General features: G+C 40.8%; 2 protein-coding genes across 2 annotated transcripts; one reads left to right on the top strand and one right to left on the bottom strand.

The window, feature by feature from the left end:
- Window positions 1-73: 73 nt before the first annotated feature.
- On the bottom strand, window positions 74-10,184 carry leng8 (leukocyte receptor cluster (LRC) member 8). Its single transcript, XM_029503710.1, has 15 exons — window positions 9,848-10,184; window positions 8,920-9,052; window positions 8,245-8,388; window positions 7,901-7,987; window positions 7,210-7,630; window positions 6,753-6,924; window positions 6,503-6,673; window positions 6,040-6,288; window positions 5,756-5,920; window positions 5,310-5,598; window positions 5,027-5,128; window positions 4,861-4,929; window positions 4,648-4,777; window positions 4,330-4,537; window positions 74-4,246 (listed from the first exon to the last, which is right to left on the bottom strand). The coding sequence occupies exons 1-15, from the start codon at window positions 9,886-9,888 to the stop codon at window positions 4,084-4,086; spliced, it is 2,544 nt and encodes an 847-aa protein (XP_029359570.1). The 5' UTR covers window positions 9,889-10,184; the 3' UTR covers window positions 74-4,083.
- A 3,465-nt stretch (window positions 10,185-13,649) lies between these two features.
- On the top strand, window positions 13,650-15,816 carry cdc42ep5 (CDC42 effector protein (Rho GTPase binding) 5). The gene is made up of 2 exons (XM_029504428.1): window positions 13,650-13,786; window positions 14,599-15,816. Exon 2 carries the CDS (start codon window positions 14,601-14,603, stop codon window positions 15,516-15,518), a length of 918 nt encoding a protein of 305 aa, XP_029360288.1. The 5' UTR covers window positions 13,650-13,786; window positions 14,599-14,600; the 3' UTR covers window positions 15,519-15,816.
- Window positions 15,817-15,970: the final 154 nt, after the last annotated feature.

Here is a 15,970-nt window from a genome sequence, read left to right on the forward strand (position 1 = left end):
CTGGTCTGTGGCCTACTTTTCAACTGTGGCAACAAATGCCAAACGCACCATTTAAAACCAAACACACATTGTGCCCTTTATACTTTTTTATTAGATTTTTTTCAAAAGGTAATATGCACATGATATTTACAAAATGGCAGTTTATCATATCAGATCTGTCGAGGCATGGGGAAATGAAGGACAGAAGGCATTGCAGATAATCCTTCAGCTTCAGTTGTTAGTCAGCTGCAACATAAACTATTAAAGCATTGCAGACGCAATCAAATACTTACTATTGAGAGTGACTAGTTGCACACAGCAAATGGTCACAAACATACTCAACATTAAAGGAAAAGAGAAGAATGGAAAGAGAAACTGGTTAGTGTCGTACCAGAGAGCAGGGAAGAAGAGGGTGGCATGCATGGAGTGGGATCAGAGAATGTGAGGAAAAAAAGAAAATAATGAGATCAAAGGGAGACGGTGGGAAACGATGGAAGTTCTTCTACAGTCAGTTATCAAGGAGGGACTTACAAAGACTGATGGAGATCTACAGCAACATGGGAGCAAACAATACTGGAAATATGGCTCAGGCAGTGGAGGAGAGAGGGGAAAATAAATCACATCAGAAATGAACATGTGAATTGTTAGTTATCTCAGGTGATATTTGTGGGGGGAAGGAGAAAAAAAAAGAAAGAGGGGAAAAAAAACAAACAAAACAAAAACAAAGAAACATCCTGGTCTGTCAAATCAAGACCTATGTAAGCACTGTAGTCCTGTGCAGAAAGTTCACATTTACACAAGCCTGAGGCAACAACCTATCATCATAGTCAGCAAGTTCATCGCATGTGAAGAAACCAATTCTTAGCATCGGAGCACACACTGGTCACGTCAGATAAGAAACTTCACCTTTATACTGAGAAAAACCTTTTAAAAATGTAAGTGAATTTCAGCATGTTTTGCATGTCCAGAAACATTTTACATGGGCTGTAAAAGCTCTCGCCACTATTTCCTGATATCCAACGGAACCAGGCAGGTCTGTCTTACTCAGTAAACACAAGTCAAAATAAATTGTATGAAAGAAAGGGGGAAAAAAAAAATCCTAAATTGACATTTCACCAGCAGACTGACTCAAAAAAGTGCAAATGCATCTGGACAAGCAGAACAAAACACCACACTACAAGTTCATCCTCCGACACCGTTATAACTAAACAAGTGTAGTTGCAGACACACATATTTAAATATTTGGGTTAGCAAATCATATCAGGAGCAACATTTTCCACACTTCATAATGTGAGGCACCCATGTATTTTATCAGCTGTATGGCTTCAACTTGCGTGGGTCAACCAAGACTTGGATTGCTCACAATTCACTCTCCGGCTGACGTCTGGAGAAGGTTCGCCCACTTTTCATCGCTCCGTGTGCTCCTGCAATGCAGCAGTGCTATGAGCTGAAGAATGAGAGGTCTGGTGGTGTGTGAGAGAAAGATTTAGGGGATGAGGGGAGGGAAGAGCAAAGAGGACAGGGGGTCAGGTAGATGAAGGGAGAAGAAAGAAGACATTTCGAGATCATTACAAAATATTTGCTGAAATTGTGTTTAGCAGCTTAACAGTTAGGCCCCAAAAAACAAAAAAAAAAAACAAACAAAAAACATTATGCTCGAAGTTCAAATTTTTCAGCTTGATGGAGTTTTTTTTGTTTCTGTTGCCAAACAGGAAAGTGACAAAATGTCGTGTTTTGGGTTTTTTGACTGAAGAAACGCACAAAACCGAATGTTTCACAGCAATGGGATTCAAGAATGACATCTTGGCAAAATTTAGTAAGAGGTTCTTGGTGTGTTTACAGGGGGGAAAAAAAAAAATTATATCAACTCTTACTCCTACGAACTCCTGCACTTTATGCTAGGACGATGAAAACTGTTCACATAATTCAACCCAGACCTGCCTTCATTTAAATTTACACATACAAATAGTTTTGTTTATGAAAACCTGGGGGGGGGGGGCACGGTGTCACACTTATCCATGTGTGAAAATAGAAAAAAACCTATGCACTAAAGAAAGAAATCACATCAATATCATATCAACAGTATTTACAAAAATAAACTATTTAGACAAGTAAACAGATTGTACAGGAAGCCAGCATACTTTTGTGCTCTGGTCAGTTACACCAAAGTCATAAATACTCAGCGATAATACTGTTAAAATGGGTGGGGGGGAATCCAAATTATGTGAAACAATGTTGTTCTGCCTTTTAAGTTTCAGCAACATCTATCAGTATGGGAACCCAAATCATAGGACATGGAAGGTAACACAGAAAGCTGGTTATGGTTCAATTTTCCTAACCATCTAATCATTACTAATTGTTTAAATCATCACCTACAACAGTACACACCACCACCATTATCATTGTAAAATGGGCCAAATCACATCAGAGCTAAATACAAGTCTACTGCCACTGATACCCTGATCTGTAACCCAGACTGAGACTACAATAACAGATTTCATTAGTTTACTGTAAAAATATACATAAACCAAAAGGCTTTACTCAGCTTGCATCTGCCACTTTATTAAATTACTATCTACATCCATTTAAAACTTATCTCCTGATTTAAATACTTTTTCAAGATGCTCAAACAGCAAACATCTAAGCAGTAAAATTTCTGGGATCTGACTGACTTCTGGCATTTGGTCAAATTTATTCTAATAAATTTGTCTGATGTCCCTATAAATCTTCATGAAACTGGCTGCAGCTTCATATTGTCTTTCTTTTTGAGAGAAAGGCCAATACTGCTGTCCATAAATGCAGGACAAAATATATTACACAGAATTGTGAAGCAACATGTTTTGTCGTCATCCAACTCGTTCCAGACAAGTCCCTTTCTCTTACCAGGCTTGCAAACACCAAAGCCAGATGCAGCATACAAACCACTCATTTGCAAGTAAGCAGCATGTTTTCCTCACGGCTTAGGCACGATGCACCTTCAGGGACCTTCAGCCGAGCTTGTAGATTCCAGCTCAGGTGCCCATTTCTTTTGTACAGCACTTCGATGCGGTCGCTGTTACTGCACTTTGACCACAGTACGCTGGATTCTAGCTGCTGGCAGGAACTTCTACCTGAGCATGGAGATTTCCTCTTGGTCTGTGGCTGCTTTGACTCTGGGGATGGAGCCCAGCTTCCAGGACGTGGAGGAACGAGGACAACCTTGATGAAACACTTGCCTGTATCCTTTATCATAGACAAGTCAATGGTCATGAGATTGAGACTTCCTTCCACTGATGGCCAAGCATTTCATAACGGAGACCAAGAGATGAATAATGCGTAATCAAATCAGGAGTAAGACTTTAGATTTTGGTCCATATGGTTGAGAACAAACGACAGGATTAACAGCCAGCTGCGGATACATTGAGGTAACAGGATGCAGGGCAGGATATACAAACCACCATCTCTTCTTTCAGGCAAACCGCTGGCATCTCCTCACTGTGACGTCTTAAAAGTCTTTAATGAGGAAAATGTAAAGTTGACCTGTTTCCGTGGTCTTGATTTGACAGTAGAGAGCTGGAGAAGTGAATTGTAGAAGAGCCGTTTGTGCTTCCCTTATGTTTGACATGGCTTGAAACTTCTTTTCTTGGAGCTGTTGACTTGAGGAAGGAAAAAACATAACAGAACACTGTTAGCTTTGACATCTGATGGTGGTAAAGGAACAGGAACCAAGAGAGGAAGCACCCCCCTGATCTGGATCTGGTTGGCCTCTAAACACTGAGACTATATTGTAATCCCAAATGTAATCTGTCTGATGACTTTTCTGGCATCCTTTATAATTAGATCATTTCAGCAGTGGGCTAGCTTATAATAATCTTGTCTTGTGACAGTGTGCAGATATTCTTGCTCACGTTTAGAAACTTATCTGAGTGTCAGATAAATACATCTGCATTCTGAAAAATAGGTCTTGTAGCAGTGTGTTGCCACGTCTCTCTGGGTGTGACGTCAAGATTAGTCAGCCACTACTCTGCCTGATGTGTCTGAAGTGCAGTGCATTGATTTAACTTAACGGTCAATAAAGGTCCCGTACTGTCTCCCTTTGTTGTGCTACTACCCCCGTCCCCTCCCTCAGGAGGCAGCCAAAGAGGCTGTGCTTGTTTTGCAGTCTATCTTTTGGGGGTCAGATGGAGTGAATGTTACACCTAACCCAGTCAGAAATGTCATACAGGAGTCTAAACAAGGGAAGCCCAAAGTGGACTGCACATACTGCAACGGCAAGTCGGGCCTGAACCTGCAGACAGAGGAAACAAATATGGGTCAGTTAGTTATGAGGACCTATAATTTGCAAATACATCTCTCTTGGATGTGACTTACGTTTTAACTATGGCCCGAAGTGCAATCTTTCTTTCCCTCTCTACGAATTTATCAATGAGGTAAGAAGCCATGCGTGGTGCTTCTAAGTAGAGCTTAAAGAAACGGCGATAGTTCCCCAAAGCCCAGGCAGCACGCAGTGCAAGAGCATGAGACACACACTCATCTGCCCGCAGTGCTGGGGTCAAGTACACCAACTCAGTTGTCAGATCTGATGGGAGAACATGAAGAATAATAGAGGAATATGGAGGAAAACTGTAGAAAGACTGAGAACACATGATGTGTGATAATGATTTAGGAAAAAAAACAATGTGGGCATACCTCCAGAGTTTTTAGTGAAGATGTAATACAGCAGTCTATATGCTGTAAACTCTCCAATGTTCTCTGAGGGATTGTCCTTATACAGAGCCTTTAGCTGGGTCTGGCACTGGTTAAACTCTTCATGGTCCCCCTATAGAAAACCTCAATTAAATAGCAAATCTACTGTTGTCAACTTTGGCAAATACAACTCTAAATCGAGGAAAACAGACTTACCTTTTCGAGAGCAATGCGTGCATGGCACTCATACACTTCCACTGTGAATTCTGTTCGGACGCCTTGGACCTGGATGATAACAGTTATTTTTTTAACCATATGGAACTTAACATTGCAGACAGACCAAGTAAGGCGGAAAAACAAAACTTATGAGGAGATAACCAACCGTGAGGTCTTGCCGTATCGACTTCATCTGTTCACAGGCATAGACATAGTCCTGGTTGGTTTTCCAATGAGCTTTCACAGCCTGCAGGGACTTTCTAAGCACCTACGTGGAGTTTAAAAAAAAAAAACAAAAAAAAAAACAAGGGACACAGGAGAGTATAACATGTATGAATAGTACAGAGGTTTCATCTCCTTTCTCCATCCCTCATTCATAACATTTTTTCTGCATACATAGTGAAAAAGTAAGATTATATTAACAAGGCTGACAGAAGAGAAATGCTTACATGCACAGGGCGCACAGTGGAGGGATCAGGAGCACAGGTTAGCCTCAGGTAGGGTTTGGTGATATCCTGACATGTTCCCACAATTGGGCAGTCCTCCCAGCTCAGACCCTCCTGTGTTCCATCAGGCAGGTCCAGGGCATTAATGGAGAGAACGAGGGGTTCTGAACGCAGCTGCTTGTGGAAGCGAGCGGCTCTGCTCTGCTTTTTGGCTTCTCTGTTGGGGTCATGGAAATCCAGACCAGCATTTCCACCTTTCCTCTTCTTTCCAATGCTAGATTCTTCCATATTTCTGGTAGAAAAATGAAAGGTTTTTCACAAGTTGCCACTATGGTACAGGAAAATGAAGTCTAGATCAGACTTCCTCAGTGAAGGTGATCAGTGAGAAAAATGGGCAGCTGATTCAATGTTTCAACAAGATGTTTGTAAGAGCAAATTTAATAGTTTACCGTCTTCCTCTGTTGGCTTTTCCTCCTCTTCCTCGTCCTCTCTCTCCAGCACCACGTCCTCTATCCCTGTCATTACCACGACCCCGTCCTCCTTTCTGACTTCGTCTTGACAGCTGAGGACGGAGGTCACTGGAAATGCTGCTGTCTGACTGTGAGCCGGAATCACTGGAAACGTAAGTACACCACTTTTAGAGATGAATTACACTGGGTGCCTGCAGTCGCAGTCTCTCACATACACCCCCCCAAAAAAACAAGGCAAATATATGTATAATATACATTATTACCTTCGTCTATGCCTTTGGCTGCTGCGGTCCCTGTGTCGTCCATGGGAGGGAGATGGGGAGCGAGAGGAGGAACGAGATGAGCTAGAGGAAGGACTCCTTTGAGAAAATATATTTCTGTAGTGGCCCAGTCTGTGTCCACCACCCCTGCCTCGTGCAGCTGCAGCCACTGTGCTTCCACCACGGCTAATTGAGTTATCTGATGTCCTCTGGAGTGGGACAGCTTCCCAACGAGACTGCTTGACCTTCAGTCTAGAAAACATAAAAGCAAAAAAAAAATAAAATAAAATAAAAATCTGTAAAGTTTGTTGCAGTTTGAACTTCTTGTAAAGACTAAGATGAAGCGGGAACAGGAAATAAAATGTGCTTATCGACCAAAGGTTGAAATTTTTGACAAAAATTAAGAACAAAAAAAGATTATTAACATTAACACTGCAGTTAACAAGGAAACCACAACTTCACTCACTCTGGCAGGGGCTCCCGAGTCCAGTCAATAGTGTAAGCAGAGCCATCCTTTAGTCGATCCTGCAAGACTTCTTTCAAGACCTTCTCTGTGCGATCTTTGTCTTCCTCTGTCTCACAGGCTGTAAAACAGCGCTGCACATATTCCTTCATGGCTTGGGGCCAGTCCTGGGGACTACAGTGAAAGCATTCAAAGTTAACACATTATTCATAATTAAGAAAAACAGAAACAGCGGACACAGACTTATTCTCACCGTGTCTGAGCACCTCCAGGTGCAGCGCTGGCAGTAGCAGGAGAGGAAGGTGCAGGATTCAATCCTGAGGGCTGCTCCCCTGATGGGAAAGCCTGATTGGAAATTGGAGAACACTGAACCTGATAGGGCCTCTTAGGAATATTGAACTTCACAGATGCAGTCCCGGGTGCCTCTGTGGTAACAAAAAATTTTAAAGGAAAACAATTAAGAAATAAAACATTACAGACATTTTCTATCCCATAAACAATTTCTCTCTCTTAAACCTGCAGTGGCATTATTGTTCTAATTGTTGGTCTATCAACAACTCTGAACTAGGATGCAAGAACTGCACTCAACTCACTTAGTTCAGTACAGTCGTAGACATAATGTATGGACAGCATCATAAAAGTCAGACCTCTCTGTAGTTACTCTATTAAAAAATATCACGTCACCTACATTGCTATTAAGCGTGTCTTACGTTTCATGCGGTGCCACAGTTGTTGTCCTTGTTTTTGGTTTTTGTTTTTGTTGGCCTCTCCTCTGCCTAACCCTTGTACATACTGGTTTTGCTGTTGGGAGGTATTCTGAGAGGGCTGGTAGGTATTCTGGGACTGGAAGCTCTGTCCATAATTGGGTCTTCCCTGGGAATGACTGTAGACTTGCATTTGGTTGGGGTCACCAGGCGGGTATGGCATGGAGCTGCTGGCACTGTAAGCATTTTGTGACGGAGGAGGGGGATACTGGGAGTTGGGCTGGGGAGGAATCGGTGGGGGTGGAGGAGGAGGGGGTTTCTCAGAGGTGGTAGGGCTTTGGGGGGGCTGGGGAGTAGCAGGGGGAGGAGGTTGTGGTTGAGAAGGGTAGCTGGGGGACTGGTCTTCCATTCCAGGCACCGGAGGGGGCTATAACAAGATAAAAGGAAAAAAATACTGGTTTCACTATATAACAAATTGTTACAAGAAAAAAGAACAGAAGCTACTGAAGCTGCTGGAATAAAGTAACTTTATATTACACTAATCACGTCATGCTTTATAGGTATATAAAGGTATATAAAATAGGTATACCTGCACAAGCAGTAACATAGAATCACAGACTGACTTACAGCTTTGATGTAATTGAAGGGTGGATGAATGAATAAAATGGCTATTTTCAGAAAAACCTTAGGTCTGTACCTGGCCATTGGAGGATGGAGTCCCTGAGTAAGGCCCTGGGGGTACACCATACTGATTTGTTGGATATGCAGCACCATACTGGAAATTCTGTTGGGGAGAAAAAAAAACAAACAAACAAAAAAAAAAAAAAAACAAACAAACAAACAACTTGTCAATTCCAAATTGCTTGTATCCAAGTGTACCTATAGAACAATGCATCAGTCCCTCAGCACTAGATGTTATTTTGCTAGACATAGCAAAAGAAGCTATATGCAGTGCAAGACCGGTACTAAACAGACACTAAAAGTTAATAAGTTAATAAGGTAGGTAAGACGTTGATAAGAACAGATTATATCAATACTTACTGGACCCATAGGGTAGTAATAATTATAGGGGTATGTGTATCCAGGATAGTGCTGCTGTGTTTGTTGGTACCATGGATAGTACTGCTGCTGTTGTTGCTGCTGCATGGCAGCAGAGTCAGTCACTGCTGGAGGAAACTGACCAGCCTGAAATGACACACGCACACAACTTTCATATAATCATGACGAACAAGATAAAATTCTACAAGCAGGGATATTCATTTCAGTAAGAACACATGAAAATATGAGTTTGTGAAACTAACAATAGACCAGTGCTTTATAACATACTAAATGCATTATAATGTCTACTCTTTTCTCCAACTTAAAAATTCATATACAATTGTATAATTGACCGGAAAAATGGGCAGTCCACTAATACTTAAGTATTATCAAAAAGCAACGTGCCCTTTGCTTCTTCTGTTTTTGTGAATGTTAACTGTGAGTTAAGGTGCACTCTTAATTATGTGACTAGCATGTTAGAGTACAGTCTGTCTCAGTCTATGTCTCTGCTCACAGAGATGACTGTGAGGCCTAATGTAATGAAAAAACACATATTGCAATTAAGCTGACAATCTTCAAAAGTGGTCGGTCAAATATGTTTGATATTTTATTTTCCCATTTCTCTCGTGCTGTGATCAACATCGCCTAAAATGTCAATACCATGTTTAAGAAACAGACCTCTGCTGTGGTCCGAGCAGCTGCTGCAGTCTTAGCAGAGCTTTGACTCTTGTTAATTGATGCTAGAGCTTGTCTTGCTTTCTCCCATTCTGGGTTTTCATGAACCTGGCCATCTCCAGCAGCACCATAGGACCTGTCATCGACAGACAACAATAAGGGGCTTTTCAGCATTCAAGACATGGTTAATAGTTTATTGGCAACCTACCTAACCGTTTAATCAGGGAGGTTTCAGTATTTCCTCTATAATGATAAGAAATGTTGACAACTGCATAGTTACTCTGAAGACTTCAGTCTATAATGTTGTTGAACTGCTTTACGTGTTATTAAATGTTGTCCTGTTATGTTATGAGGGCAGGTCTTTAAATAATGCGGTACAGATTACCTTTACAACAGACTAACGGTACAATATAAAACTGCTAAGTTGCTAAATTAACGTTTGTCAACAGTGTCACACACTGTATGGTTAAACGTTTACTGTGAGTTTATCTTGCACAGAAAAACAATTGTTTGGTAGAAATAAAACTAGAATAAATGTCAAAGCAACGCTGTAGACGCGACGTTTGCTAATTATGGTAGGCTAAACAGGTTTACGTTGGAGACCATATGAACTTAAAAGTTAACTATTCCCGTCATCTTTCGTGTTTGATAACTAATTAGTATAGATCCGTACTATTTATGACGAAATGTACCAAACAAGAGGATGGCTCTGTTACGTTAACAACGTGTTTGCTTTCTCTTTAGCCGATCAACGGCCTCTGGGAAGCTAATCAAGCGAACATTTGACAACACCCAGAGCTGGGTCGGTTATCATTTACTCAAGATCTCAGCTCGTAGCCATTTCAACTACAACATAGTCGCGACTTCTAAGACGTTAATTTAAATCCGCGTTAGTCCGTGAGGATAGCGTTGACCAGAAAATGCGACCTACCAGTTACTTGCTGGAGTTGCTTGTGTCGTGTTGGCCGCCATTTCACCACAGACTTGACCTAGTGTCTGGCAGCTAATGCTAAGGCTGTGCTGGCTAGCGAGGTATGAGGCTAACGCCGTTAGCTCCCCGTGCTACAGCCAAAGGTAAACAAGATGAAGTCCTACACGGTGTCAACCGTCTACTTACAATAAAACAGTCAGACGGCCTTGAATAACATCACCTATCCTAACAAAAAAAACAGCAATGCAGTTCAACTAATTGTACAAACTAAAAATAAGGTGAACATTGGCATTTTTTGCTTCCTTCTTCTTTAACGATACACTCCTTCTGCAGACTGCAGATACAAAATGGCTGATGAGTTAAACAGGCCAAGTCAAGTGACGTCCTGCATTACGTGATTAATGCCCGAAGTGCGTCCTCACAGGCAGGACTCAGGCCCCGCCTCTGGTACCGCCCCCTACAGGCTCCACCAATCAAATGTCAGATTTCGGGCTGAACTCGACTGGCGTTCAGCTAATAGGATGTATGTTGCTTTGCAGTTCCTGTAAGGCCTGGTGCAGGGCAACAACACCAATCTCAATAAACAGCTCGTTTGAGAGAAGGAAAAGAAACTTCTATACTACAGGATAATTATCAACATATATATATGTAAAAAAACACCACCCCATTCTGTTCACATGTTATTGGAGAGGTTGGTTTCCTATTTCACCTTACACTACAATATCTGTTTTTCATTTACCTCCAATAATCACATATGTTAACCATAATCCGTTATTAGGGAGCCCACATACATTCCCCTCTTCCTGTGAAACACTCACAGCTGCAGGATGTGTATTTGTGTCACCGTGTGTGTGCGTGTCTGTGTAAGTGTGTTACAGAGAAGGAAGTCCTTTCATTCTTTTCTTCCCACATTTGTACCCCCAAAATTATTGGAGGTCTCTTCTGAGTGACTCTTTGTGGAGCACAAACACTATTTGAACTGCTATATGGTTCATGATTGGTAACTATTTTTCTAGAAAGCAATGAAAAGCAGAGTTCACGCTGCCTTTTAAAATGTTTTTTCCTCTGTGTTGGCATACATTCTGATACCAAACCAAACTAAACACTCGGACATTAATCTCTTTGTCTTACTATTTCTGGGTGGTCGTGTTAAGTAAATTTCTTCTTAATAGACTATGAACATTTTCTCGGATACGCATCAATCTGTTTTGACTTAGCACACAGATTTTCATGTACTCCATGTCACTTTGAGTTTTGTCATTTGACTTTAGGTTTTCAGTACACTTTCCAGCATAGCTATCTGTACCTACACAGTCGGAGATCTGATCTATCACAGCTGTCAGCTCATAGCCTCTAGTTTTGATTTAAAAGAAATAAATCTGTCTCATTCTTCCCCAAAAGTTACTTTTCTTTAGTTTAAACCTCAAGTGGGTCCATAAGTTTTAGTGTCAGCAGCTGCTGAAAACAAGTTTGTTTTTCTTCTCCACAACCACAACCACACAACCAACTTAAATTTTATTTTCAATTGCCTTATCTAATTATCTAATTTATATTCCACATTGTGTTTTAACCAAATTCTCACTTTATTTTTCAAACCCGGACAAGGTAATGCTTGGGCTTAATTCAAAATTTGCACTTACCTTGCTGCCGTGTTGTTGAAATCCTGTTCATGACGCCACATTGTTGGGAAATTTCATAATATAAATGATGGAGAAAAAGCAGCAGAATGAAGGGCAGACAGACAGGTGGACAGACAAACTTTATTGATCCCTTTGGGTAGTTCCCTCTTGGAATTTAAAATACCAGCAGCAGGAAGAAAATCACACACACACACAATCCAAAATAAGGATGATTTATGATGAGGATGGTTTTTGAAGAGTGATTCATCAAGGAGAATGGAGTATTCATCAATTCAGTGATCATGATCTTGCACAATATCCTCTTAACTCTGTCCAAGCAACCCTGAGGATGATGTTATTTACTAAAAAGGGACAACTATAGATAATTGATCTTCCAGGATTGGTCACATACCCAGAGAAGAGGTGGGAAGGAATGTGTGACCACCAATTGGTTCTTTAACCATAATCAGGAAAACATGATTATCTCCACCTTTTGAGAACACAGAGCCACATGATACAGACCAACCAAGGTCTGTGTGTATCAACCCTAGCTTCAGCAATAATGGCAGAAAACTGCAGTTATGTCTGGAGGAGCTGCCTGAGTGTTTCAAAGCCTCAAAATTTATTGAAATAGCTGTGGCATCAGATGTAGGCCTCACAGTGACCTTTGACCCTGGGCCAGTCACAAATAGGTGGCCCGGAAAAGCCTACCTTACAAAAGCATTTAATATAGTCCACTTAGGTGACACAGCTCTGCTTGATTTCAGCAGGGCAGCTTTCAAATGAATAAAAACTGTAATTTAGAGTCCATTTCTCACAGTGAATGAAATCACGTGCCAGCTGAATGAATAATGTATTCCCATTGTTGTCTTGTTGGTTACATCATTGTACAAATATGTTGACCATTTGTGACAAGACTGTGCAAACAATGACTCACCGCCCTGAACTATTGTATGAGTACCTGGGGTTTTGTCAAGCTTCTATTTTTTTAACCCATGGGAGGAAGCATGATAACATGTATTCGTAAAATCCTTCCTCCCTCCACTGCCGTTGTTGAAACCAAACCAGTTATCACAAGCCTTTTATAAGGTCCCCCACTACTTCAACTATATGACACAATATGTAGCAGACTGACACCTGTCAAATGTATGCTTTTTTAAAATAAGTGCCAAAATATATATCTAATACATAATACATAATCCTGACCCCTTCTATAAAAGACAGAATATTGGGGTGAATTTTAAATAGTTTTAATCCTAATATAGACATAATTATAGCATAAATTCTTATTTTTAGGATGGTTAGATTTGGATAATTTTATTTAAAATTTAGATTTTGATAAATCCTTAAAAATATAATATTAATTAATACAAACAAAGAAAGAACATTTGGAAGTGGAGTATTTAAATTTATTATGAATTGGTTTCGGTTCTAAAATATGGCATATTCTGATTTTCTCAAATTTTCAAGAAATTCCTCATAAAGACCAATACCAAAAATCAATGAATCAAAACTACCAGGTTTTCTACAGAGCCAAAACACCACATATTTAGAAAAAAATATATAAAAATAAATAAATAAATAATACTCAAATAAATGAAAATAATTTGAGTGTGTATTTATCCTAATTTGAAAATAGTCTCCAACTAACGTCTACATCTCCTGTTCGCTGAAATGTTCCCTGCTGTTTGAAAAAAATAGAAGATGTTACCAATTCAAGTGTATGTTCATTTTACATCAGCAGAGGGAACTAATGTTTTTAGGACTGAGCATGGGCCCAAATGGCAATTAAATGGAATATGTCTGGTCTTATGCCTTAAATAGAACTTATGAGGATAAATATGACAAAACTCAAATAACTGTAACACTATACAAAAATATCTTTGTATACTTTGAGTAAATATATATTTCATATATTTGGGTAACCACCAATTATACATTTGATACTTTTAACTGGATGTTTATACATCAAATTCATCACACACATATTGTTCTGTTAGGTTTTAACGCAGCTCTGGCTCACAATCATAAGAGAAGTTCAAATAAATGAATAAATAAATGAACTGCCTGGAAAGTTGACTGCTGGTCTGGTTTATCATTTTCCAATGTCTGCTAAAGTCGAGAGCACTTTGATCCAGCTCTCCCTGAGCAGAGGCGCGTCACTTCCTCAGGCCGGGCCCATCCCTTTGGAAGGAGAGGAGAATTCACACAGACCAACGACGGCGAGAAAAAGCAGCGAGGGAAGCGGGAGCCGAGAGCCAGATGAAAAAGTTGGATCCAGTGGAAGCTGCCGACCGAAGACCAGAATATCCGCTTTAAAGTGAGTTTGTCAAACGTTGCCTTGTTTTGGTATCGCTCCTTCAGATGAACTGGTTATCTGAGTCCCACATTGATCCAAAGATCCATTCTCTCACCGCTTTGTCAACAAATGTTGCCTCCGCGTGCTCTCCTCGAAAATTAGAAGTTACACGTTCAACTAATATAATCTTCAATTTACTTTAATTAGTGTTGAATAGTTTTGTGGTTTGGGTAAGGCATATTACCCCACCCCCCCCACCCTTTTCTCAAATCTGGATCTCACATCTCACAAATATCTAGGAGACTTACTTAAATGTTGTAATTTTTGCTGCTAATGAAGAAAAGAAACTTATTGAGGTGGCTTAACATGTAAGATATCATGAAATGTATGTTGTAATATATATTATTTATCACTGTAATAATCATTAGGTACTAAAAGTTTCATTGGCCTCAACTGGAGTAGTTTTGTCATGAGGACGCCTAAAGGTAAATTAACACAGTTCAGGCGATAGATTGGTTTTCATGTGTGGAGCAGAACAGTCTTGTTTTTGTCCGCAAACATGCCTGAGGGTAGAGAAAAGTATGTGCTAGCGTTGCATGTATCTGCTTCAAGTACAAGTCTCAGCATGGCCTTCACAGCCACCAGTGCCAAAATGCTCACTGGTTTCCTGCAATATTGCACAACAAGGTGCAGTTTTCAGTTTGGTCTGTCCTATCAGGGCTCAATTATTCACTTTTTCAGACTACTACTTCTTTCATTGACTCTTACTTATATAAATGCTAACTATTTTGCCACCCCCCCCCCGCCCTCCAATCCTGAATCTCTCTCTGCAGTTATGCCGCTTCATAAATCATCCCGGGCCCCTCGCCTGGATCCTACCATGATCTCAGCACCTCTGGGGGACTTTCGCCACACCATGCACATTGGAAGGGGAGGTGACGCCTTTGGGGACACCTCCTTCCTGTGCACTCTTGGCCCAAGTCCAGCCAGTCCTGACCTGGGGAGTCCAGGGATCATGCCAGCTGCTGATCCTGAGGTGGCAATCAACCACAGCAACGTTCATACAGATGCTCCAGGAAGCCCACAGAACAATGAGCTTCAGCACTCTGAGTCGGTGTCTTCATTCACCCTAGACCTGGACCTGGATCTGGGGCCATCTATGCTGGGAGATGTATTAGGCGTAATGGATGGATTGGGTCTTGACTCCGGTGAGGAAAGTGTGCTCAGTCCCAAAACTGGCCCATCCGTGTTGGAAACAAAACAGGCAAAAGGATATATGGAGAAACCTATGAACATGCAGAATGAGTTGAATGAGAAAAACTTGTCAGGGTTGGATGGAAACCAGGTGGAAAACAGCAGGATACCAGATGGGAATGGGATCAAGCCAAAGGGGCTAAAACCAAAAGTTAGATTCAGTGACAAAAGAGAGGAGATCATTCGCCAGGCATCTGAAGAGGAAGAAGGTCAAGGGTTTGACTTCCAGGATGAGAATCAGCTGGTGTGTCAAAGTCCAACAACGGCTGAGAGTGAGAGGGCTGAGAGCCATGAAAGTGAAATTGCATTCACCAATCACAAAGTAGATTTGCCACCTAGTCCTGCCTCATCACATAGCTCAGAGTATGAAGGAGTTACCCCATTGGACAGGAGGAGGGTCGACAGCTGCCACTCAGAGACTGATTCAGAGGAAGAGGAGGGGGAAGTGGGAAGAGGTTACACATTTGAAGATGAATTTGATGATGAAATTGGTCTATAGGGAATAGGTATGGTTTCCTCATAAAAACAGATCTTTGCTGTTGAGTAAATCAAAGATACTGTATCTGCCCGAAATCATAATTTCAGTGTCATTTGAATGGGAGGTTTAAACACTATACTATACACGACTATACATGACTGCAAACTGGATTTTCTTAAAGTCTCAGAGGTATACAGTTAAGACGATGTTGCTCAACTGCTTAAGACATATGTTTTATCTACAAGGGTAACAGATTAGCCAAAGATCTTTGTTCGGAAAAAGCAAAAAAAAAAAAAAAAAAAGGTCATTGAGGTTTTTACAGTGAAATGTTTGTAGCACTTTGATTTATTTCACCTGGAGATTGAGGCCAAACGCAAAGTTTTATTCAGGTGAAATGAATGATGCCTGAATTGTAACTATTTTACTATGTCTTGTATTTGTCATAAAAAGCACACACAACAGGTGATGTGTTT

Source organism: Echeneis naucrates, chromosome 6, assembly GCF_900963305.1.
Source record: "Echeneis naucrates chromosome 6, fEcheNa1.1, whole genome shotgun sequence".
Classification (NCBI taxonomy): domain Eukaryota; kingdom Metazoa; phylum Chordata; class Actinopteri; order Carangiformes; family Echeneidae; genus Echeneis; species Echeneis naucrates.